Source organism: Podarcis melisellensis (assembly GCF_964234715.1).
Source record: "Podarcis melisellensis genome assembly, chromosome: 1".
Lineage (NCBI taxonomy): Eukaryota > Metazoa > Chordata > Lepidosauria > Squamata > Lacertidae > Podarcis > Podarcis melisellensis.
This window is the reverse complement of record NC_138528.1, coordinates 74,175,448-74,202,370: the sequence shown is the minus strand read 5'-3', so window position 1 is coordinate 74,202,370 and position 26,923 is coordinate 74,175,448. Positions and strand designations below refer to the sequence as shown.

General features: G+C 41.9%; 1 protein-coding gene across 4 annotated transcripts in view; it reads right to left on the bottom strand.

The window, feature by feature from the left end:
* Nucleotides 1–2,587: 2,587 nt before the first annotated feature.
* MOB2 (MOB kinase activator 2) overlaps nucleotides 2,588–26,923 on the bottom strand; it is a 103,248-nt gene continuing 78,912 nt past the window's right edge. For all 4 annotated transcript variants that reach the window (XM_081904590.1, XM_081904589.1, XM_081904591.1 and 1 more), the window contains exons 2-5: nucleotides 13,720–13,880; nucleotides 12,577–12,670; nucleotides 4,656–4,780; nucleotides 2,588–3,906 (exon numbers count right to left, since the gene is read on the bottom strand). In XM_081904590.1, the coding sequence (XP_081760716.1) occupies nucleotides 3,575–3,906; nucleotides 4,656–4,780; nucleotides 12,577–12,670; nucleotides 13,720–13,880 (712 nt within the window). In that variant the 3' untranslated portion in view covers nucleotides 2,588–3,574. The remainder of the gene's footprint in view (nucleotides 3,907–4,655; nucleotides 4,781–12,576; nucleotides 12,671–13,719; nucleotides 13,881–26,923) is intronic.

Below are 26,923 nucleotides of genomic sequence, written 5' to 3'. Positions count from 1 at the left end.
TTGGGGCAATCCCAACTGCATGAATGAGACCTTTTCCATTCAAGCCTAATTATCACACTAGACAGGTGGTAGGTCACAGCACAAAGAGAGGTAGGGTTAACATTACTTTCCCAGCTGCCTCCCATCACCACTACTACCCCATGTAGAAATTAGGCTTGTAGGGAAATATGCCATTTCCACAAATCGGAACTCACCCCCCCCACCCCCGTAAGAAAAGTTGTTTCAGGCTGGGGGGAGGCTATGGGCTGCATCTGGTCTGTGAGCTAGACAATTCAAAAGTCTGCACATTAGAATGTTTAGAATACAGTGCTAGGCCTCATTCAGTTATGACGAAGTCTATGCTGTTTGTTTACAGGAAAGGAAGTCCCCTCCACAATGTGGTGTAGGGAAATTTCTTCTCTTTCAGCTGTATCTGCAATTGGCTGCTTTAGCCATTAGGTAGCGATAGAGTTCCACTTGCGAGTACAATGCACTGTTCCAATGGCAAAGAACAGTACAGTATGTCCAAACCTAGTTCCACAACTGACCTGTGTATGCCTGTTTCTTCCGTCTTCATCTTCCAGAACCTATTAGGGCAATAGGTCTATTTTAAGTTTATTACTGCATCATCCTATAAAGAGTATAATCTCCAGGGGGTGGGGGCAGCTTTGCACACTTCATACATTACTTTTTATTTGGGTACGCTAGTAGCTTTAGACTGTTTTTAACACAGTGTTAAAATGTCTCTGCCAGTTACAATTTTAATGCATAAATTACTAAGGAAATGCCTTTAGGTTTCCCTCATTAAATCAGGCAATTAAAGAGGAATTCTCCCACGCACAACAACATGGATACAGTGCCTAAACAAGAATCTGTGAGCTTCTAGAAAACAGAGGACCTTGAAAGCAGTATAGCCCAGAGAGGCCACTTTCCCCAAACCATGGCCACCTGCCCCATCCACATATGGGGCACTCAATCACACAGCTGATCTGTACAGAAAACGATTCTGCCAGCTCTATGCATGCGACTTCACTGAGCTCAGGGCTGGCAAGCCTCTTGTGCTGCAGTTTCCAACTGGTTGTCAGGTGCCAGGGAAGTGCAGCACAAGGAATTTTGACAAGTGGGCAAAACCACCCACTTGTCAGTAATCTGAGGCCAGGTGATCTGTACCCAGCAACAGGAACAGTTAGTGCTGGTGCACTGGGCCAAAAAGATATCCCCCCTCCCCATTTAAACAAACCAGGAGGTGGATTCATATAGTATGTCTATCAGTTAAGTTACATTACACTATTTTGCACCATTTTCTATTATATGCAGTGTCTGCATCCAAGTGTGTCTTCTTGAGGGAGGCTCTTCTTAATGGTCTTCTGTCACGTGGCTAAAGAGGCTTTTAGACCCGTGGATGGTACTAAGTTCACACTCTTCCCATTAACTGTGTTGAGAAAAAAGCCTTATTATGGCTCCTTTTTGTATTCTGCTTGCTCTTAGTCATTTCTTTTTTAGCATTTTAAGGAAAGACAGATAAATGTTTTAAATGCGTATTACCATGAAATATGAAATATGGCAAAACAACCTCATGTACCAGATGGGAAAGAGTATTCTGTGCTTGGTTTTTTTAACATAAACTTCTCCTTTTCCTCAAAGCAAGATCACTTTTCTAAAGTTGTTAATTTAGAAGGCTTGCGATGTAACAGAACTGTTAAAAATGGCAAAACAGCTACAAAGAGAAGCCTGGGTCCCTGAAGAGTCATCCTACTATATAATTTGTTAGTCAATCTTGTCCACTCCCAGAAAATTCTATTTAGAGAATTTTAACTATTCCAAGTATGTTCTTAGAGGAAGCATGTTGACTTCTTGAATGCAGCTCAGTCTGTCCTAAAATTCTCACAGCCAGTGACCTTTATGGCTTAGAGTGCCTTGTACCAGTTTTGTCTGCACTGTGTGGGGGCTGCCCCCTTTGGTCCAAAAACTCCAGATGGGGATAGGCTGCAACAAAGTACATTGTACATGGCCTGATAATACCACCTGAGGCTCTTATATTCCAGCTGGGGTCATCTGGGATGGTCGTCCTCTTCCACCGAGCGCGCAGCTTCGGGAGGGACGCACATGGAGCGGTGAGGGAGGAAGGGGACACCCGCCTAGCCAGCCAGATCAGCCGAATCAACCCTGGCGATCAATGGGGTGACAGATGTCGCAGCCAGATCGCCCTCACATCCCCAGCTGGGGTCATCTGGAGGAAGGCTGTTGCTTCTTACAGAGGCCTTGCATTCATGTTGCTACTCCCATGCAGTGCACTCTTGCAGCAGAGATTTCCAGAGCTATTACACCAGTAGGCCTTGTAGCTGTTTAATTGATTTCCTGGTTAGGCAGTCATTTTAATAATTACCGGTATCTTGTTTTTAATAGTGTTGTACTTAATGCCATACACCCTCCCTGATAGTTTATAAAGAAATAAATAATAGTAAATGCCAAATACTTACACAAAATAACTTTGTCTGGGAAATGCAAAGTACACACACCTTGGCTAACAACTTCCCACACTGTAAACAGATAATATTTCAACCCCTGAAGCAAATGGGCTAATGATGTGACATTGCATATAGAACACTTATACCTGATAGAAGTTTTTTTTATTATTATTGGACAGATGAACTAAAATAAGCCAACAATATAATTATATGCCAACAGCCATCTCTCTAGCACAGGTGGTGATACACTGTATGCCCCTTTCCATCTGCCCCAGGCTTCCCCTACTCAACCACTGCATTTAGGCTCAATTCCCCACTCTTTCAATTCTGGTGTTTGTGTCTGGGAAGGAGAAGCCGGGGGTGGGGGGTGGGGCAGCTGGGCAGAGGAACTAGAAGCAATAAGCAAAACAGGTTTGTAGATGCTCTTTTGAGATTCCCATGCTGACAACACCAGGTAGACTGGTGAGCCACATCCATTAGTGGGAGTCTTATTGCTACTCTAGTTGAGGCAAAACTCTTCCCCGTACAAGCCAGCAAAGGGCTAGATGCAAAAAGCCTAAGGGGAGGGAAAGGAATTGGGCCGTTTTAAGGAGAAACAAGACAAATCTCAAGCCCTCCCCCAAAACAAAATATCTGCATCTTAAGCCACTTTACAAGTAAAAGTCACTTCTTATAACATTTATAAAATGGCAGTACCACCATCCTAGAGAGAGAGAGACAGAGACAGAAGGGGCTTGCAGTAAAGGACTCCCCCACCCCCACCCCACCAAGGGAGAGGGGAAGCGGGCAGAACAAAAGAAGACAAAGCAGTAGCCCAACTCAAAAAAAAAATGTGGTTCTTCTCTAAAAACAGCACTCATCATCCATCTGATAGGGGAGAAAAAGAAAGAAGGGAGAAGGAAAAAAATAAAATAGAACTGGTGCAACTTCTCGCCAAGGATGATGCATTTAAACGAAAGCTCCATACGTCTACATGTCCTGTGGTGGCAGCATAGTTGCTTAAACTGTCATGGCTGTGTATGTCTGTATATATATACACAATATGCACATATACATACACACAAAGAATATAGAGTGTTTTGTTTTTTTAAAAAAAATGTTAGCATTAGTTTTGCTCCTGCTGGGACTCATCTCTCCTTCACATGGTTCTGTGCTCCTGCGCCGCCGCTGCTGCTGCTGCCGCCACCACTGCCGTTGCCGCTCCCATTACTGCTGCTGCTCCCACTGGTGCTACAGAGGACCTCCGTGAGGTCGTCCATGATGGTGGTTTCTTTAGGGTCCACCAGGTTGAACTCCCTGATGAATAGGATGAAGTGTATGTAGAGTGTGTTCAAATGTCCATGCAGCTCCAGTGCCAATGTTTCCTTGAAGTGTGAGGAGTAGATGTGGGCTAGCACATGAAACAGGTACTTGCAGATCTTCTTCACTAGAGACTCAAAAGAGTTGGGGAATTCCTTGCCTGCCACGAGAGAGGAAAAAGAACCATTATAATGTTCAGTGGTGCATCAAAGAACTCTAGTAGTAAGGCAACATTTGCTTAACTCCCTGCACTGGAATTAGCCCTCTGCCCACTAGGCAGGAAGCTTGAAAGGCTTTTTGGTGAAATTCAACATCACGCTCTTCCAATCTGTCTGTCTGTGCAACCATTTTAATATGCCAGAAGGAATGAACCCTCACCCAACATATTGTTCTTCGGATTCTTCCAACCCTCAATTGGGGGCAAGGGGGAGAAAGCCCTGTTCTGCAAGCCTATGTCCTTGCAACAGGGCTGTTTAGGTGAATCTCTGTCTTTGGGAGAGGCTAATGTTTCAGATCCCAAACCGTACACAAACCAGCCTCACATTTAGCCAGAAAAGTGTTCCCATGTCATCCAGCTACTGGCCCATCCAGCTACTGGCCCAGAAAAAAACAATTATGTGTATAGAAAGGAATAGCAGATATGGCATACGTTTAGAAGCTGGTTCAATTTGATTATTCACTGATCAAAGTAGTTTGAAGAAGCTGCATTTAATATACAGTTTCCCATATTATTTATCACTTCTACAAACAATCAGTAATTATACATATGTAATGCTTGTTTTTTTCAAAGCCATAAAACTCTGACTGGGTCTTTTTCTCTTTGTAAACCGCTTTGACGGTTTTTTTAATCACCAGGTGTATAATTTTTGTGAATTAAATGAATAAAATCTTTCCTGTGAAGCAACATACCATATTTTGTAGGAAATACATCCTCATCTGTTACTAGCTTCTGCACTGAACTCATGACGAAGTCAACATATTGAGGAGCAGTACACTTGATTTTCTTTCCCCGCTCATCATACCAGTAGTATTGTCTGTGGAGAGAATTAACAGCAATGTATTCTGTCCTAGAAGTTTAATTCCATGTAGACCAAAGCAAGCAGAGTCATAAATTGTCCTCCCTGGAGAGTTAGAAATTTCACATGAGGTCCTGTATTCTTGCTTACTGAATCCAAGAGCTGGTGTTTAATTGGTGATGTAACACCAGATGCTTAAACAAACAGACTCTCAGGTCAGCATTTTAATACTGCCTTTCCTGTTGCATCCTCAACAAAATAAACAAAAGTGTTTTAGAACATTAAAATTTTGTTTATTGTTCAATGTAACAATTTGTGATTCTGGCATATTAAGAACACCATCTTCTGGAATTAGACATCAGCAAAAGCCTGGAAGCACAGATTTGTTTTACCAGTGCTTATAAAGATTTCATTTGCAGGTTTGCTGTTGGACCAAGCAGATAATAATCCTATTTAGAATTTTTAGGGAGCCCAACTGAAACAGAATGGTATTGCTCTTGCAAAATACACAGCTCTTGCTTCTCCCAACATTAGCACAAATTCATCCTGCCTGCTGACCATTCTTGAGGTTGATCAGTTCTCTCTTATTTTGAGGACTACTCAACTGGCAATTCATTCTTTGCCACAGCCTAAGTCAATTGAGCTGTCATCAAGATAACATCTTCCATCGAAGTCAGTAGGTCCATGCACTAATGAAATGCAGGCCAAAAGTATGCCAGTGATCTTGTGACAAAGTATGACAAGTGAATACAGAATTTCAAGCTTTCAGACTGATTTGCAACAGAATATTAATGTATGTAGAAAGACTATACATAATGCAAAGTTTAGAGTGTTAATAAAATCAGCTGTCAGGAGAGGGCACTAGCAAGACAGACTTAACAACATATTTTAACAGTTATTACACAGCTTCAAACCAGACTGGTTTTAAATGTGTTCCTGCATTATGTGCCCACTTTTTTTTTTAATGCAAACAGCAGTCACTTGGGGAGAGGCTGGTAATTACTGTGATTGAAGCAAGCAAGGGAAACCGAACACTTTTCTCGTATGTGGAGTTCCTGATAGACTAGATCTCGATGCTGAATGTTGGAAGATTCAGGAAAGGCAAAAGAAAGTGTCCCTTCATATAGCACATAAACTACAGAATTTGCTCGCAAAAGATGTAGTGGTGTCTACCAATTTGGGTGGCTTTAAGAAAGGATTAGACAAAATGCATGGAGGATAAGTCTACAAACCAAAATGGAAGTAGTATGCCACTGGGCAGATGCTGGGATTCACAGGCTGAGCTCCACTTGCAGGCTACTCATTGGTATCTGGTTGGCCACTGTGAGAACACATTACTGGACTAGATGGGCATTTGGCCTGATCCATGAAGCTCCAATGGCCCGATCAAAGTTGCACTTTGGAACAGCTATTCGCATTGAGAAGAAATCCTCCCAAAGCAAATGGCTGTTTCAAAGAAGTGATTTTCATTTGGAGCACAAAAGTGGATGAGAGGCTGCTGTTTGCATTTAAAAACAAATAGGTAACAGCAGTTGTAAGCAGTAGTTATAACTACAGTAATGCATAGTGAAGTAAGAATAGTAAATTACACACGGTTACCATAGAAATAATTCTGTCTACATCAATCCTGCTTTCCCTGCTATATATCCTATTGTGCATAAAGTAGGCTTTTACCTCTCTTGGTTGTCTGCAGCTATGCATATGACTAAGCTTCCTTCAAGCTACCACTCAAACCTACCATCTACAGTCATACCTCGGGATAAATGTGCATCAAGTTAAGTATTTTCCGTTTGTTCCCGTGGCGACCCGGAAGTAACGGAGCGTGTTACTTCCAGGTTTCGCCGCACGCTCAGATGGTGAAAATGACTCACACTCATGTGCGGAAGTGACAAGATGCGACCTGCGCAGACGCAGGTTGCATTTGCTACAGGATGCGAATGGGGCTCCGGAACAGATCCCGTTCGCATCCCAAGGTACTACTGTATATTTCACTAGATTATACTGGAAAAATACACTCCTGATTCCAGTTCTACACGTAGGTTTTTAAACTCTCTTAAAGATTTAAGGAGCAGAGTTCAGAAGCTGCAGGACTCTTATTACCACCAGCAGTAAGGATTTTGAGTTTTAAATTTACTCCAGCCTTTAACCATCATCTGAATAATCCTTGGATTTAGACACTCAGATTTTGCCTGTTACAACCACCAAATGAGTTTTACATCTACCAATGGGGAACCTTCTAAACGTTTTTATACTGAAGCAGCATCAGCTATCAGTATTCATTGTCATGTTATCCTTTTTAAAGACTTTATTCTATATTGAGAGGTTTATAAACAGTGAGTGGGACTTTGTTACAATACGGAAGATGAAAATCATAGCAATTTTTTAAAAAAAACAAAACATAGTAAAATTCCTTCAGGAGCTAGGTGTTAAGGGTTTAAACAAAAATATAATTTTATATTGGTTCTTCAGGCAACAAATTTGCAATTGTTGATTACAAGGCCAAACAATATAAAAGAAAAAAGAATAATTTTATTCTTACTGGGAAATATATTTAAAATCCTGTCCTTCAACCTAAATGAACAGTGGTGGAATGTCTCCAAATTCAGGCTGCTTGGGAGAGCAAGGAATGCCAGCACCAATGAGTCATTGAGGAAGCCATAAAACAAGACTGGGCTGTGTTTTTCAAAAGGGCAAGGTTTCCTTCCCAACTTCAAGAATATGTGCTTCTTGCATAACCATTGCATCCTTGCCCACAGAGCAGCTTGCTATCTATCATTCCCCAGTCGAGTAACTTTCAAGAAAGTCTTCAAGACGACAGTTTCAATAGTCACACTCCTATCGCCTCACTGCAAAGTATATTTTCTCATTAAACCAAGACAGATTGAGCATATGTGACCCCACCACTGATGCTGTGTGCTAGAGAAACCAACCTGGCCTAACAGGGTCAGAAGTACTGAAATAAGAGGAAAGTCAGTCCCATGTCATTTTTAGGTCAACCTCAAGAAAACAGAATTGAATTGAAGTAGCTACAAAAGCAACAGAAGAGTGCTTTGAGAACAGAGCTCATGTACATTGGGAATGAATATAAAGGGCAAAATAACAGGTCAGCAGGTGCCATTTCTGGCTATGCCTATCCCTTTCCATAGCTGCCAAATCCTGGTGCGCTTGAGCCTCAGTCTGCTAACCTCTAGGAGAGGTTCCTGATCTCAGCTGTCACATTTTAAAGAGAGAAAGCTGTACTTCCCAGAGTATCGAGAGGACAATCCTTTCCCAGGGTCAGCTCACTTTCTAGAGAAGAAACAGTGGACATTTCTCTTCTGGCTGGTCTGGTTTGTGGCATGATTCCCCTGGGTCTTGCTGAACTCTCTCTCTAGTCACCCACCTCCATCTCCGCTTGACAATGGGAAACCAATTTCAGCAGAACAAACTGAACTGATACCTGTATTTTGAAAAAGCTGACTAATGCTAATGATGCCTGCATCTGAAAAAGGAGCAAAGCAGAACGCTTACTGTATTTTTCGCTCTATAAGATGCACTTTCCCCCTCCTAAAAAGTAAGGGGAAATGTGTGTGCGTCTTATGGAGCGAATGCAGACTGCGCAGCTTTCGCTGAAGCCAGGAGAGCAAGAAGGATCGGTGCGCACCGATCCCTCTCGCTCTCCTGGCTTTGCTTTGCTGGAGAGGTGCTGCACAGCTCTCCCTCTGTGCGCAGTGCCCCTTCAGCGAAGCGGGAGGAGAAATGGAAAGGGCTCAGCTTCTGCTGCCGCTTCGCTGAGGGGGCACTGTGCACAGAGGGAGAGCTGCACAGCGCCCCTTCAGGGAAGCCCCTTCCGTTTCTCCTCTCGCTTTTCTGGAGAGGCGCTGAGCAGAGAGGGAGAGGGTTTTTTTCTTGTTCTCCTTCTATAAACCTAGGCGCGTCTTATGGCCGGGTGCGTCTTATAGAACGAAAAATACGGTATTTTACAGCATGAACATTACTTTGAACACAGCCGTCTTCAGAAGCAAATACATAAGGACTTCACTTGATCTGCAAAGTCCAAGCTTAAACTTGTTTGTCTTTACACAGCATGCCTTTGCAACAGTCACACAGTGGAGAGATTGAATTCTAGACAAAAACTGTCTTAAAGTTCAAGAGGGCAAAGAGAGCCACAACCGGCTTTTGGTCCAGGCAGTATAACAGGAAAGTCCTGCTTTGGGCAAAATGCAGAGGCATGTCCATTTTAGCCACAGAGAAATAGAAGAATTTAAAAACTAAGGCTTCATTCGTGGCTGTTCATGTGCGCTAACGACCCAAAATTCTAGTTATTCCCCAAAGCGGTTTGACAACCGAGAATATGTATTGCAGCACTGAGCCTACAGAGTTAAGTGTGCCCTCATTTCCAGAGATAAGGTGGGTAAGGCAGTCACAAACAGAGGTGAATTCTATAAGGAGTAGCCATGTACAAATATACACCCAGTTATAGGGCCAGGCATTTCCCATGCAACAGCTGAATGACCAGCAACGACCAAGTCATCACATTACCTACATTGATCAGCCATATTGTCACTCATCCATGAAGCTTGAAAAGGATGTGACAAAGGGCAAGCAATGAGTGGAACCAAAACCAGGATAGAAGCACAGCTACTGCTGCAGCTGCACTGACTTCCTTGGAGAAGAAAAAGTGAAAATGACATGTGGAAAGACTGCCGAAACTGAGCAGGAGGGATACTGGAGCAGACAAATGCAAACATGCCCTCAGATCCCATATATTTTTCTTATGCAGAAGCAACCACCAAGACAGCACCCTTGCCCCTAACCCCAACACAATTAAAAATGGGAAAGAAGACAAGGAAGAGGTTATGCAAGGGGAAATACAGAGTAGTAATTTCAAAATGAAGCAGAGCTACAGTTTGCAAACTGCTCCACAGCACAGGAAAAACAGTCACTCTGTTTAGTTTGATAACAACAACTTAACAGAATTGCACCCAGATGCTGCCTATTTCCTGTTATCCCCAAACAGCTGCAACTTCACTTTTCCAGAACTTTAGTAGTTTTCCAGTACTAGTTCCTACATGATGCAATGGCCAGTAGCATAAATGCTTTTGAAAGAAGGTTAGGTATACATGGTAAGTAAGGTGAGTAGCTTACTGCCTATGAGTGTGGGCAATTGCAGCTGAATATAACTAGCAAGCTTAGAGCTAGTTAATGCATAGCATAAAGGGGTTGAGACAACAGAACGGTATTCCTAGACTCAATTACACCATGCTCCCTCTCCTCTAGTAAAGAAGGAAGTAAAGCTTCTTTCTTCATTCTCTTGCACCACGTGAAGCTGACCAGGCAACAAGTCTGGGCTTGCCTGCTTCAAGCGCAGACTGCATGCTCTGAAATATTTTGCAGTATTTTGTAACCCAAGAATTTTCTATTTGTGGTATTCTTCCTGCTGCATGGAATAATGCATGAATCTGACCTTTTGAGTTTGTAAGTAAAACATTTAAGCTTACTAAATGGTGTGGTCTGTAGACTGTAAAAGGGTTAGAAACAGGGGGGTGCTGTAAGCAAACTAAATGAGATATTAAAAAGGTCTAACCGCCTATTGTTCCCATGCTTCACAGTACTGCATGTTTCTGTAATTTTAATACTCTGCTGGGGCCTATCTCTTGCTGGAGAGTATGTTTAGCTCCTTGCTTTGGATTTAGGGATCCAGCCAATTCTTTTATTAACTAACCTGACATTGCTACCCCAGCAATGAGAACTAGAAATGCTTCCATGTTCTGGCACTGTAGATTTTAAACTACCAGACAGAGGACAAAAAGGGATTGAATAGCCTCACCTTGCTTATTATTATCAGTTTTGAAATGTGACACACCACTTTCCTAAGGGACTGGGACTGAAGTCACATTTCAAAACCACCAAATAATTGTACATATTTTTGTTTTACTAGAAGTTTTTTAGTCCATGTGTGGAACATTAAAGGAAAATGCTATTTCATAGCGCATAAAGACTGCCATTTTACTGGGCAATCATCTTGTGAACATTTTATTTATTGATTTATATAGCCCCCATCAGTGTGCATAGTTCTTTATAGAATGTAAGGGGCTTATGATCCAAAACACAAGTGAAACACAAAGTGGAGACAATATGCAGTTGTTTCAGTAATTTGTGCTTGTGCTTAGTTGCAGTACAATATAGGAACTAGGAGGTATGCTAAAGGCATCACAGAAAAAGGTGGGTTTTAACAAGGGACAACTGGGCTCTATAAGAAAATGTGAAGCACTCCTGTTCAGTCAGGCCCTCTTCTAAGTTACTCCATTCCACTCCTCTCCATTCCTCCCCCCTGGACAACAATCAGCCAGCACCATGTGGCCACTAAGCATGCTCAGTCTTCACTGGGCAGTTTTTGGTGGTCTTTTATACTCTTAGGGTCCCCCCTCTCTCCAGCCTAAATACTGTTCTTCTGCAAACGTTGGAGCTTTCCCAAGTCTGCCAATGACTTCTGCATGGATAGTGCTGTTTTGGCTACCCAATGATGCACATTCAAATAATGTGTTCACTGTTGTAGAAAAATTTTAGGAAGTAAGACAGGTGTCCTCATGCAGGTGTTCTGGGAGGCAGTTCTGAGCATACAGGGTAGAAAGGTGGAGCTGAAGGAGCAGGGACTAGAATACAAAAGAGGTAATTCAGGGAGAGGTCATGGGGGGCTTTCAAGGTAAGGGCAAAAGAGGAGTGTTGGATCTGCAAGAAGTCAGTGTGGTGAGGTCACATGCTCAGAGCTATGAGAGGTTAAATAATTCTGGTAGCAGAGTACTGGATAGATTTTCCTGGCATCCTACAAAACTGGACATGGGGAGGTTGGCAGAATCCCCCAGAAGAGTGCATAGTGGGAGTGGGGGGGGATTGTTTCATCTGACAAGCTGTAACGCTTGCACCGATGCAACATTCACCATAGTGTGACACTGAATTTGGATCAAAGAGGCGTGAAAGTGCAGGTTGGCCAGATCAATGGCAGATAAGCAGCACGGGTGGAAATAGTGGAATACCACTACTAGAGTTTCTCAATTTTTTCTTAGATTTGAATGGAATTACATTCTTGTTTCAATAAAAACATAATAAAAACTATTTGCTTTATGTTTTACATGCATACTCTGATTGAACAATGTTTTCTTTTTCCAAGATTATGATAGAGAAACAATGCTTCTTTTCACTCTCAGCAGTTCACTACTTTTAGAAAGATATGGTCAACCTCAAAGAGAAAAACACTAGGAGCAGAGCATTTTTTCTCTGGTCCCTGAGAAACTGCCAAATCATGCTCACAACACTTCAGAGCTTTGGCAGCTACACTACTTGAAGGTTGTCTGCAGAATGGCTGGGTGCCCAGCCATCATTCCTGAGGTCCCCCCAGGCTAGCAGCTCAAAAGTGGCCTTTTGTACTTCCGTGTTGCGGTTTTGGGGGGGGGGCAGCAGGGGGGAGAGCTTTGAATAATGCAGAACTCAGTTCCAGAACCATAGAACTGTAGGCCAGGGAGAAAACTGCAAGTGTGGATTATTTTTCAGGGTGGTGGGTAAGGGCCCAAAACAAAACATATGTCAGATGAAGCAAATCATTCTGTTATTTCTTCTAAAATTGTTATTTCAATAAGCATAACATTGCGAGCTAACATTTTATTCAAATTTGGACTTTTCTCTTCTTCCTTGCATCTAATCCCTTTGGTCATCCTTTTAGCATGCACTAAGCATTTTTGCAGTCAAGTCTGAAAGCTTTCCACTTCTCGCCATCCCTCACACTGGAGCAGAATAGCCCAAGCCATCACCACACCACAAATGAAGACATCACTTACGTATTGCACACTGCCATGGTCTGACATGTATCTCCCGTACAAAATTCAGAGATTGTACTATATTGTAAATTGATATGGTGGAAAAAGGTTGTTGCTGAAAGAGAAAAAGACACCAAGGTGTTTCCATTACTCATTTGAACTTTTGGTTGCAGAAAGAAAGGAGCTGCATAATTACACTGGATTTGGTGGTTCACTTGAACATTTTCACAATTAGCCCAACAACAATCACTAAATTTTCCCTCGCTTGAAGCGTGCAATCCGTGGCGTAGCAACCTTTTCCGGCACCTGGAACAGAGTTTTAGTTGTTGAGCTTTTTGGGGGGAAACAGCTCCAAAGCTTGATTAGCTGGCATTTTGAGGGACAGACAGTTGTTCTGCCGCTCACCAGCTCCCTTGCCATCCTGCTGCCCCCAGCCCCATGATGCCCTGCAATGAAGATCATTGGCAGTCTTTGGACCAGTCACACACTCTCAGCCTAACCTACATCACAGGGCTATAGGTGGGGGAGAACTTTAACCCTAAGCTGCATAGATAATACAAATTAAAATAAAATAAGCCTATCAAAATCCATTATTTCCCCCAAGGCCTTTTTTGTTATTTCTTTGTATGCATTTCAAAAATGGCAGTGGAGAGCTCTAATCAGAAGCACTACTTAAATTATTCACAGGCAGCACAACAACTGGAGCAAACAGGTCTCATTAGCACACTTTTCAATATATGCCTAGAGGGCCATGCAGACCAAGACCAGCCTGAATGGTTCAAAGGAGGCCACTGATGTTTCCATTCGTGAAGGAACACAGATGGCACCATCTAAAGCAGGGGCTTAAAATGCCCTAGCACTTTGTGTCTTCTAACATTGACCAGATTTTTTTTTAAGTTATCCAGGCTTGTATTCAGCATTTAGGATGCTGATTTCCAGTTACAATAAGGGTATAATCATCAGCTTTTAGAAACGTATTCCATAGCAAACTGAAGATCTTGTGCAAATGTCAAAGTGAAAGGAGAAACTTTTCACCTTGCTGAACTTACTTGTTTTGCAACATCCTCTGCCCATTACAATTCCTTAAAAAAATATTAGAAAACCTACTAGCATGAAAACTATCTAGCAGGAATATTCAGTTATTATAAATATCATGGTACTTACTGTTGCTAGCTAGCCACTCATTAAGGTCTATTTCCCGTGGTAGCATGACTAACTCTTTGAATTCAAAGTCAGTAATCCTTGACTTCGTGTATTCCGGCTCTAGGTAGAGTTTCTTTTCTTCTGGTGCTGGCTTTTTACCATTTGGTTTTCCCTTGGATTTCCTGCAAAAGGAAAAGGAAACAATGCCTTGAATTACAAACTGAGGTGTAGGTTATATAAACTCATCTCCCATCTTTTGTAATAACTTTCTCTTTCATACTGCATAATCCAATTTCCTTTATTAACAAAGGAAACCTGCTGTTAGAATCCCTGCAAGAACAAGGCCAATGGTAACCAAAGGAAAAGGCATACAGCTCCAGGCTAGTTGTTCACGGCCTGAAAATGCTATTGCACCCCTGCCCTTTTCCTGGTAAAAATAATGAAAACTGGGTTCATGCCCAAGCTGGTGTGAGCCTCCCTCTACCAGGTGATCAATTAATGCTGCCTTCTGTACCAGAGGTGTCCACTTTAAAATATTGCTGCTTAAAATATTTAAAACCATACATGAATCCAATGAATCACAAAGAAAGCATTCTGAACTGTTATGGGAAAAGGTAGGATGAGAAATGTTGGGGGTTTAGGACTTATAAGCTGTTGTGAAAAAAGCAATAAAGGTAAACTCAGGGTGGGTCCTTTGGACATCAACACCCGCACTGCAATCTTGGTATCTGTTTATTCCTTCTATATTCTACACAAAAAACATTTTGTGTACACACACACACACACACACACACACACACACTCATATTCTCTCTCTCTCTCTCTCTCTCATAAGGTTAACACAGAAGGGGTGAGAAGTTGACGCTAAAGCGTATGTTACTCCAGATACTCATTTTATTCTACTGAACATTTTTACAGTATTTTGCATTATTTGCATCCAATGAAGCATGCTTCTGCCTACTAAACTTCATAGCCTTGATTTATTACATTTATAGTCCAACTTTCCTACAGGGAGCTAAAGGGGGTCTACACAAGTTTCCTAGGTGTTCTTCCATCTAGCCCCTGATTGAGAGACCATGCGTGGCCTGGGCTCTCTGCCTCTGGGCCTCATTCAAGCTGAGTCATGCCTCAAAACACCAGATATTGCTCAGTCCAAAGGAGCATAAAGAGAGAAGAGTCTTGCACTCGTGGAAAACACTGTTTAAATCTTTATTTCTCAAAGTGGTCCAACTGTAAACATTCCACTTGACCTCTTCCTCCTCCAGGAATGCCAAGCTCCAATCATGGAACCAGTTTATCTTAACAGTAAACAGCATAAATCCAGTTCAAACTATGCACTTTGCCTCAAGGTAGCCAAGAAAGCACAACATGATGAGACTGCCTCATTCCAAAGGAAAATCTACACTAGTAACCCCCTGAATGCTGTGAACAAGCTGGCCAGGTTCTGTACAGCATGCCTTCTGTTCTTCTCTAGACAAAGCTGTGTGTGTAGAAAATAACAAGGTTTGGGGCAGAGGCAGCATTTAGGAGAGGCAATTCAAAACTTTTGACTACCAAGGAGAAGCACGAGAATCCTGAGCACAATAGCCTTAGAAGAGTTTACATGAAAATGATGCTAGTTGCTGCTCGAAGTGGAAAGTGTGATACCACCACCATCACCTGAAAAAGATTGTTTAATACTTCCTTTTACCTTTCATGCATTTATTTAGGCTGGAAAGCTGCTGCCATGTCAAAGAAGAGATGGAGAAATTGTGCTGAGCCCATTTGATAAGTGCAACCATCCTTGGGAGGCAAGGAAGGAAAGAAAAGCTGCAGTTTTGTTGTCCATTCAGTGTAGTGTGAGTGGGCATCTACTTGTGCAAAGGGCCGTTTTCTTTCCTTGTGTGCCCCCAATATCTGTCCTAGGGAATTAGGGCAACATCTGGAGCAGAGGTGTGAGGGCAGTTGCAAAAGGGAGACAAGAAACTGGAAGTCCTATTGATCCAGTGCTGTGTGATAGTTCACATATAGAAATCAGCTCAGTGGTAGTAATTTGTGCACAGAGGGGAAAGAACTTAATATGGTTTTATTTCTCCTTGATTTTATTTGAAAGACCCTTCTTTGTATCCTTGCTTATCTACCCTCTTGCCTGCTTACTTTACCTGCTTTTTGGCTTCGGGATAGGCTACTGACCCCTTCATTCTCCACAAACACCACTTTCCATGTTATATGCCACTGGAGTACCCTGCAAGGAAATACAGAGCGTGCTAATCCTATTCACTCAATTCAAGACTTTCAGACCATTGGTGGAAGAGCTTCCTTAAGGGCAGAAAAGTTTGTCCATGGTGCAGGCCTGTGATCAGATTTTTTCTGTCACCCAGCATTTTTAATTTTGGGTAGTACTTCTGGAGGGGGACATGCTGTGCTTCTCCTGAGGTAGTTTGTCCACCTTTGGTCTCCATCCTGCATTAAGCTCTCACCTGTGGCTCCTAGAAGCTGTCGGCATGTGACAATGGTCACAGCCCAGGAAATAGATTTGACTGGCCAGGTGAGGGTAGCTGATGTGTCTCTAACCCTCAGTGAGTTAGGGATTTCCCCTGCATGCAAGGACACATCCCGATGGATTGAGTGGATGAGACCAATAGAGGGTCCAATGGTCAGGAAGGGAGACAGATGGATGCCAGCAACAGCTACTTTCCCATTCTTTTGAATCTTAATAACATACATACATACACTTACTTCTAATGTGTTGGGCAGGAGAAACAAGGTATCCCTCAATAAGATTATTCACAAGTCACACTGTCATGGCTATACATGCCTTTATATCAAGGTATTCCTTCAAGCGCTGGATTATGGAGAAAGCTAGAGAGTTCCAGAAAGACATCTACTTCTGCTTCATTGACTATGCAAAAGCCTTTGACTGTGTCGACCACAGCAAACTATGGCAAGTTCTTAAAGAAATGGGAGTGCCTGATCACCTCATCTGTCTCCTGAGAAATCTCTATGTGGGACAAGAAGCTACAGTTACAACTGGATATGGAACAACTGATTGGTTCAAAATTGGTAAAGGAGTATGGCAAGGCTGTATACTGTCTCCCTGCTTAATTAACTTATATGCAGAATTCATCATGCGAAAGGCTGGGCTGGATGAATCCCAAGCCGGAATTAAGATCGCCAGAAGAAATATCAACAACCTCAGATATGCAGATGACACAACCTTGATGGCAGAAAGTGAGGAGGAATTGAAGAACCTTTTAATGAGGGTGAAAGAGGAGAGCACAAAATATGGTCTGAAGCTCAACATCAAAAAAACGAAGATCATGGCCACTAGTACCATCAGCTCCTGGCAAATAGAAGGGGAAGAAATGGAGGCAGTGAGAGATTTTACTTTTTTGGGCTCCATGATCACTTCAGATGGTGACAACAGTCACGAAATTAAAAGACGCCTGCTCCTTGGGAGAAAGGCGATGGGAAACCTGGACAGCATCTTAAAAAGCAGAGATATCACCTTACCAACAAAGGTCTGTATAGTTAAAGCCATGGTTTTCCCAGTAGTGATGTATGGAAGTGAGAGCTGGACCACCAAGAAGGCTGATCGCCGAAGAATTGATGCTTTTGAATTATGGTGCTGGAGGAGACTCTTGAGAGTCCCATGGACTGCAAGAAGATCCAACGTATCCATTCTTAAGGAGATCAGTCCTGGAAGGACAGATCGTGAAGCTGAGGCTCCAATACCTTGGCCACCTCATGAGAAGAGAAGACTCCCTCGAAAAGACCCTGATGTTGGAAAAGATGGAGGGCACAAGGAGAAGGGGACGACAGAGGACGAGATGGCTGGATGGTGTTCTCGAAGCTACAAACATGAGTCTGACCAAACTGCGGGAAGCAGTGGAAGACAGGAGTGCCTGGCGTGCTCTGCTCCATGGGGTCACGAAGAGTTGGACACGACTAAACGACTAAACAACAACAACAACAACAACATTCCTTCAACCAGTTCCTGGCTAATCTGAAATGCCTCTACTAGATATACACAAGCTTGGACATAAAGAAACAAATGAAAAGCCCACTTCATGATGGTCAAATGTCAGTGAATATCCAGCTTGATAAATGCAAAGCTTTTTTCCCTTTGTTGCTGAAAGTCAAATCACATCTCCTTGCAGTCTCTGAGGAAATAAACCTCAGCTATGTTAGGCAGTGAAAACACGACTGCAAACCAATTCTTCAGGCGGCTCGTCAAGCAAAGGTTACTTAAAAACCCAAACCACAGTTGATGCAAATGTCACAGGCACAAATCACCCTACAGAGTAAAAGGGGGAGAGAAGGGCAGAGAAGAATGCCAGACAAATGGAGTGTGTACTGAGGTCATTGTGTGAAATGTTATGCTTGCTCAAGTTTTTGCTGCTTCCAGCCAACCTTTTACACACACATACCGCTTTATATTCAGCTGGGAGAAAGAAATCTCTCTCTAGTTGGAATAATATAAAACACAATTACTGTAATGTACTATAATGTGCAAACTGCTTTCTATCAGCCTAAGTGATAACATTTTTGTACTCAGCAGCCCACAAAATGCTATTGCAATGAAAGCTCAACTGCAAACTCACCACTGAACTCTGGGTTTGGCAAGCTATTTGCCTCGACCAAACTGTTACTTGATTGCAGACAAGTGGCTAATTTCAAGGCAAGTGGCTAATTTCTCCTTGTTACTGATCCTGATAGATAGTGATATCCCAGCAAGTCTCAGCTCTGATGAAGGATGGTCAATCCTTTTTACAATCTGTCTCCATTCTATCCCATTTCTACGTTTTCCCATGACTTTAAAAAATGCATTTGAAAATTCACATTTTAATACAATAAAACAATTATAATTCATTCTCAAAACCTGAATTCTTTCTCCCAAAATACCTCATCACCAGGCTACCCCCTCCACCACTACTTAGTTGAATATTGGCAAACATAATCAAGTTTCTGACTTTAAGCTCTGTCAGCCAGCTTCAGAACACAACTTGTGAAGTTTCAGAAAGAGAAAATTATTATTTGGCATTTTGTACTAACACTCAGGAATAAAAGGACAAAGAAATACAGATACTGTGAAGCACTTATGCATGTCTAAATAGATCTTTAAAATTTATAATGCACTATACACCTTATTTTATACTGCACTGAAACAGCAAAGGAAGGATTGGGTATCCATTTCCATGTATGTGAAATGAAAGCCCTCCTATTTTCTACACATGTTCCCTTCACATGTCCAGAGACAAAGGATCAGGTGAGAAGCTGCCCTATTCAAGCAATAAAAGGGCTTGGGAATACTTAAGATATATAAACTGAGCCATTTAAACTCATGCACCCCAGTGTGTTGTACAGAAATCAAAATGCTGAACCTAAGAAAACATCAGTTACCAAAAGATAATTCCCAAATAAATATTTCTGGAATTAGAATCAATTTATCAACCACTAGACACAGCACCCAAAATGGACGGCAACAACTGTTATGAACATTACAGCTATAAATAAAAATAAATTAGAAAGATTTGCTCTAAGCATCAGTACAGCTGAAAGTTATTGAAATGTTTTATTTTTAAAAGTAATTTGTTCCCTATATATACACTACACATGCACACAAAATTTCTACCATTAGCCAAGGATTCCATGGATATATATAACAAAGACATTGACCTATCTGAGGTTAAAAAGAGTTTCACAAGCCTAGTCACATAAATCACAACCTTGTTAAAGTCCAAATAAGTGACAATGAACAGTTATAGGTTCTGTTCCCATTTATTATCACATCTAGGACTGCCAGATGTCCTTTATTCTCCTCTGAGATCTTCTTTATCTCAGAGAGTTGCAGCTGCATACAAAGCATAATGGATTACCCCTGTTTGACATGCCATACCTCCAAACTGCCTCATTTTTTAAAAACTTTGGATTTGTCACCCTTTGGAATGCATGCAAATATCAAACTGCAGCCCAAGCTATTTCCCTGGAAACTCATCTGAGAATGTCAAATGGCAGTTCCATGCCAAGCACCTCATGTTGACTCTCCCTTTCTTTTCATTTTGCCAGCCCTGAGGATCAGAAACATTTTAAACCAAATTACACGTTAACAATGTTCCTCAAAACAAACTGCCTATACTCACAATACTAACAACGTATACTTTATGTGTTCACTCCCTTATCAGAAAATGGACGAAACAGCAGAAGACAATATTAACCCCTTTCTAAAATATGATTTGACCCGATGGAAAAAACTGAAACTGAAACATTTACCTTTTGATTCCCCTTTAGTTCCAATAACTCAAAAGTCTTCCTTCACACAGCAGCCAAATCAGGCTCATTTGCTAAACTCAGATACTTCTACACTAATCAAAGCCCCTTATAGCTCCAGAAACTATTTTTATATTGGGAGATAACACCAGATTTAACATTTTCTAAATCAGCCAAATATATAGGGACATAGTTTAAATAGTTTTAAGCAACTACTCAATTTGATCAACCCACTGAGAAAGGAAATAATCTCCCAACTATATAAAATTCTCACATAATTGGCTACCCTTCCTCTCACTCCGTAAGACTAAAATGGGGAAAAGATTTTGGGGGAAAGTTTTTGGAGAAGAATTACACTATATACAGTTAGCATCACAGAAAACACTGACACAGCAGAAGAGAGAAATCATATCTATTCAGGACATTAGAATGAAGTACTCCTACTAGCATAATGTATTTTTTCCCAATACAGTCAACCCCAATAGCCTCCCAAGGAGAAAAGCTGGCTTCAATGTCAGCCAATGCACAATTATGCAAGCAGTGAGCCAATATTTAATCACATCTTGCAGGCCTAAACTTCATTTGAATTCTTTGATGCTCCGTGCTTTACTGTGAATAGAACTTTCTTTTTAAAGGAATCCACTCCAAAAGGAATCCACTCCAAAAGAAAATTTAAGTTCAATATTTTAATTTTAGTTCCTCTCATCTCTCAGCATAATAAATCAAATGGGAAGCAGACAACAGTGCAAAGTAACATGATAAATGTTTCTAGTTTTACAAGTTCTTTGTGATGCAGATAATTTAGTGATCTCACAGCTTGAGGCCCCAAACAAGCTCTGTCAATCCCCATATGAAAAACATTGAACAAGAAGTGTTGGGTTTTGTTAAGAGTAGAATTAACAACATTTCCAAGCTAACTAGGTTTTGTCCCATGGTGTGCAATTCCTATTGAGACATACACAACTACAGACAAACCCCAGTGCCGTACAAGACACTATGTGGTGGGTGTGCATGCATGCTCCAAACAGGCTGAAGAATTGGGTTCTCTCAGACTTGCCAGCTGGTTAAAGCTTGTGTCAGCTTCAGGGGCACATCATGTTCCTTATCAAGCAAAGTTGTTCAGTGCAAAAATGCAACAAAATGTGTATGTTTACATATTCAAATCTGGTGCCTATCTTGATGCTTTGAAACAAAGAAGAAATGTTTCCTCAGAAACTGTTCCAGTGAGCCTGTTGAACTTACCAGAACAAGTCAATATAGACTATTCCGGCACTCAAAGTGACTCCTCTCCTAAGTCACAGGCAACAGCTATGGGCTATTCAGAGCTAAGTGAACAGTGTCACTGCTCTTGCTTGCTCTTGACCCAACCAGGAGTTTACCTGTCTGCTTTCGTTTCCTAGGCCCTACACAAAAATTCCATTGTTATCATCAGGCATTCAAAAGTGATTTACCAGAACATATACAAGATAGTTACATATATAAAAGCAGTTAAAACAATTTGCATATATAAAAACAATTAGAAAATATAAAAACAGTTAAAAAGAACAATTGCAGCTGGGCTTCTAGCAACAAGAGAAACCCCAATTAACCTGCTCCTTCAGGCAATTGAGCAGTTATCTAGACTCTGGATCCAGCCACAACACCTCTGTATTGCCAGTTTATTGGTCCTCATCCAGCCCACCACTGAGCCCAGGAGCAACCTCACCATCATCAGCACACTGTTGACATGTTGCTCCATATCTTCCAATAACAGCCCCTAATGGCTTCATGTAGACATTAAATCACATCAGGGACGCAATGGTACCCTATGATCTGGCATGCCACAGCACAACTGTGGAAACAATCATTCAATGCTGTTCTTTGAAACAGACACTGAAGATGAAACTGGAACCACTACAAAACAGTGTTCCCAATACTCATCTCACAGAGCTGATGCAGGAAGATACCACGGTCATTGGTATCAAAAGCCACTGATATATCAAGTAAGAATAACTGAGATCTGTACTTGAATTGAAGCTCTTCTTACTAAGGATAGTAATAGCCCATGGTAGGGCCTATTTTGTCTGCTACTGTTTTGAGACATAGATGGGGGAAGAAATGTCTGTTCCATAGACAGGGAGACTATAGCAATTAAAGAGAGAAGGACAGAGGGAGTATGACCCTTTATACAGCACTTGGCATGTCCAGTGGCGTAGCGTGGGGGGTGCCAGGGGTGCCGGCCGCACCGGGCGCAACATGGGCGGGGGGCGCACTCGCACTAGCAGCTCTCTGCCCCTACTAAAATCCATGCGTTAGGGAGCCCGCGCTCGCTCGGCTTGGCGAGGAGGTCGCGGAAGGGGGAGAGCGAAGCCTTCTGTTGCGGGCAAAAAAAGGAGAGGAAGCCGGGCGGGCGGGCGGGCTGGCTGGCTGGCGGGGGTCTGGCTGTGCCTGCTGCTGCCGTTGCCGCTGCTGCCGGGCTTTGACAGCTTGGCGAAGCGGGGGGAGAGGAGCTTTATGGTAATTTGAGCCGAGCCGAGCAGGGAGTCTGGCGAGGGGGCGGGAAGAGACTTTTCCCCCTTTTTCCCACCTCGCCTGGTCAAAAAGGAGAGCGGAGTCTCCTCAGGGCGCCCTCAGGCAGGGCAGGGCAAGGCAAGCAGAGCGAGGAGGAGAGAGGGGGGGGGAGCAGCCAGGAAACGCCGCGGTGTGGAGGGGGAATCAATTAAGGAGAGAAAGCGAAAAGCCTTGGAGAAAGGGAAAAAAGGAAAGAAAAGAGGCAGCTCCGGCAGAGCGCGGGGGAAAGAGAAGCCTCGCTGCTGCTGCTTGGGAGAGTAAATTACTGTACTTGCCTTGCCCCGGGTTAGGGGGCGCAAATTACTTGCCTTGCCCCGGGTGCTGATAACCCATGCTACGCCGCTGGGCATGTCCAAATCCATTATTCAGGCACTGCATGGAACCTACACAGTTCTACAAGCATCTCTAAAGCATGTAGCATTTTAATAACCACTTTAAGCTAGTAGTGTCCATGCCTATATAACGCAATGCTAAGAGTTCCTGTTATGGGATATATCATTTTGTGGGATGCTTGTGAATGGGGTAGTCAATCCTCCACTTCCAATGTAGGATGTGAAAAACAAAAAGGTAAAGCGCAACACAGAATAGTAGACAATCTAGATTGCATCTCTCAAAAGCCTGAAGGCAAGTTATCTCCTCCTACACATCTGAGACCAGAGATAAATCTGTGGTAGCAGTACACAGTGTAAGCCCTACCCAGCAAAACGCATGGCTAAAACAAAGCAGTAGATCAATAATGTCTGTGGGGTCTCAGAAGTGGAATGGCTGCAGAAGTAAAGTACAAAAGAGGGAGAATGACAGAGCATGTAACTTCAGGTATGCAATTCCCCCCATGTGTAGGAAGCAATGTTCAACGTAAATTAGATTAGTCAGCAAGCACTGCCAACAAGTTAACAAAATATTAGTTAATTTTGTAAAGTTGAATGAGCTGTTAATCAGAGAGCCACAGCTTCAGATTTAGCTAGTTGTTTTATACAGTGCTGAAAATTCAACACATACAGCTCAGCTCCATGTCTCTCTTGTTCCAGAGTCAACAGGTTCTCCGCCTTCCCAGCCAACCTAACCTCTTGCCCCTTCTACTAATAATCTACACAGCGCATTCAATTCCTAGAATACATGTGCAATTTCCTACAGCTCTTTCCCACCAGTTACTGCTTCTCAATCAACAACTTACTCTGTCCTTTTTCTGGGCTTCTCTATTTAGCACTTTCTCAACACGGGGCTTACATGTTTCATATAATCACAGTAATTGATTGGCCAGGGTCAGGTGGGGTTGCAAGCTCCTTAGCTCAAGATGTGAGCTCAACCCAGATGTTTGCCTGCATATGTATGGGCACAAAACAGGGAGAAGGGGTGGGGGCAAAGAGACAGGTAAGCCCTACCTGCGGCGCAGCCAGGCACATCTTCCTTATTAGACCTTTGACTGATTAACGTGAAGGTTTATACATACTTTCTAAGTGCATTGTATATAACACACACAGAACCCAGTGCTTTGTACTAAACACGTGAATGTCTAAAATAAGGAGCACAGGGAGCTGTGAGCAAGGGGCTTGCATGGCTTCCCTGTCTTGTGTCAATGTTAAACTCAAACTTGTTCATGCAAATTCAGGATGGCGAATCCCATTAAATGTAACTCATATTTTTAGCCAAACTAAATTGCTTTTAAAATGTTTACATATTAAAGGGAAAGCATCATATTTAGGTCTACTTTGCTCTAAGCAGTATGAATTTGTTTATACTTCAAATATAAACAACTTTAATGAGGCAGAAGGTAAAGATTTTGGCAACCACTTAAGTCTATCTGAGTATAACTTATTGGAATATCTCTCTCCCCCCCCTCAGTGGTGAGAGGGCACAAGATTATTCAAATAATGTGTCAAGAAAATTCAAGTTTAATAGTCAAGGTAAAAGGATACATTCATAGTTGACTTCTCTCTCTCTCTCTCTCTCTCTCTCTCTGTGTGTGTGTGTGTGTGTGTGTGTCTGTCCAACCGAATGCTTCAATTCAAGCCCAGGTATTTTAACAGGTGGGGATCAAAAACCAGAAAGGACAGTACAATGCTAGAGAGGAACACGAGTAGGAGAACATGACCCAAACCCCATGAGAGACAGACATAAATAGACTTCGTATTAGCAAAACTTATTGTTATAAATCTTTGTCATTTTTTTAAAAAGCGGTTTCCTCAAAAATCCAAATTTCCCATCACACATTAAATTCTATGTACCAGAATGTATATATTGGGATTTCATCTTCAATATTTTAGCAGGAAAAATATTAGCAAGAATAAGAATAAGTGTTTCCCTTATGAGAGCAGCTTTTAAGTGCTTTTTTATTGCAAGCTTTGTATCTGGGAGGTATGAGCACATTGTAGAAGGTCTAGCTGCAAGGTAAAAGTATGGGAAAAACTATTCTTCTATTGTTGTGGTCAGTTGGTTGCAAAAGAGAAGGCAACCAAGCCCTTTGTGAATAATGCTTCCCTTGCCAAGCTGCCTGACCCCAGAACCCCATTTTACATCTTATCTTGTGCAGTCATATGCTGGCTGTGGGCAAAGGAGCATTGCATTGCCTTCTTTTGACTGCCAAAAGTTTTTTCTTAAAAAAATAGTTGGCTGCAACAACAGCTATTTACCACCCCTATTTTGTCCTTTTTAAAAAGTTGCTAATCGTTTATTTAAGAGAAGGAAGGAAGTTCCTTGCATGCCCGGGAAAAGTTTTTCTTTCATATTCTCATAGCAGATCTTTCCCTTAAAAGGCAATCTCTGCCTTGGCTCCAGATGCTGCTGGACTGAACACAGCCAGTGCCCAAGCATGGCAAACATATTAAGGATGACAAGTGCCATAACCTTATTGCATAATTCTGCCTTCTAAATTCAGCATTCACTGTGCAAATAAATGTACTTAACTTTGAGATATGAAGACAAAGTTGGGCTTGTTAGAAGTATAATTATTGTGCCCAATATATTCCCATGACAAAATGTGTTGTTCTAGACTTTCTATGTGTCCTAGTCCTTCCTCTTAAAAGGTCAGTATTAAGGGGGGTGGGAAAAGCTCAATGAAATTTAATCAGTCTCATCTTCTGAGCTATATCACTATCAGTTTCTGCTTCTTCACATTTATCATGAATTTCTATTTGCCCATATTGAAACAAGCTTATATATTGTTTCACGTCTCATCATCCAAAAATCTTCCATTTTTATGGGGGGAAACAAAAGGCTTTCTCTCTTTTTAAACAAAACAAAACACAAACCTAACCCCAACAAATTTGGGGTTTTCCTGAATATTCCCAGGCCTTCACATCCCTAGACAAGTTTTATTTATTGTACTACTGTGATCAGATAAATATTAATTGCAGCATTATGAAGTTACTAGTATGGTAAAACTATTTGATTTAAGCTATGAAGGTACTATTCTCACCTCAGCTTACACAATCTATTTCATCACTGAGATCACGTTACCGCCTCTCATCAAGTATATAGCCCACATGCTGGCTAACAGGTACACATTTATGATGATACAGAAATGAGGAACATGTTGCTGTTACAAACAATCCCATCATAGAGGTTCATTTTTATTCATGGCTGAAAATGTTCACATTTGTACATATAAAAACATTGCCACATACAGTTTTGTTACCCTTTTTAAGCTGTAGATCACTTTTTAAGCTGTAGATCACTTATGCAAAGGTTTGCAACTATGTAAGGAATGGACAGGGCTTTTCCAAAATGTCTTCAAAAAAATGCTTAAGAGGAACATGTTACACAGTAAGGAGTTACATAGTTTCATTTTTAAAAAGCCAATCTAAATTGACACATTTTTCAAACAGCAGCAAACAAGATGCTTTCAATAAATCCACAAGCGGAACACAGAGACTGTGTCTTCCTAACAACTGTCCTTAAACATGTGAAGCTCAATATACCGTATTTTTCGCTCTATAAGACACACTTTTCCCCTCCTAAAAAGTAAGGGGAAATGTGTGTGCGTCTTAAGGAGGGAATGCAGGCGGGAGGCTCTGCTCAGCGCTCCCTTTAAAGAGCCGCATGGAGCGTGTGTGTGGCTCTTGGGGGAGCCTTCCTCCCGCTGCCCAGGAGAGGCTGTGCGCGGCTATCCCACAAGCCAGAACAGCAAGAGGCTATCCCAGAAGCCAGATCCCTCTTGCTGTTCTGGCTTCTGGGATTCAGAATATTTTTTTTCTTGTTTTCCTCCTCAAAAAACTATGTGCGTCTTATGGTCTGATGCATCTTATAGAGCGAAAAATACGGTAGCTACACTGCCTGGTTGCCTTTTATAAGCTTAGATACATGTTTTGTGACTTACTGGGGTTTTTTAACAGCTGGATCAACTGACCTATGCCTATAAATATTTTTGTGCTGCCATCATTTAAGCCATTAATTTTGCTTTGAATTGTATTATGCTTTAATGATATGC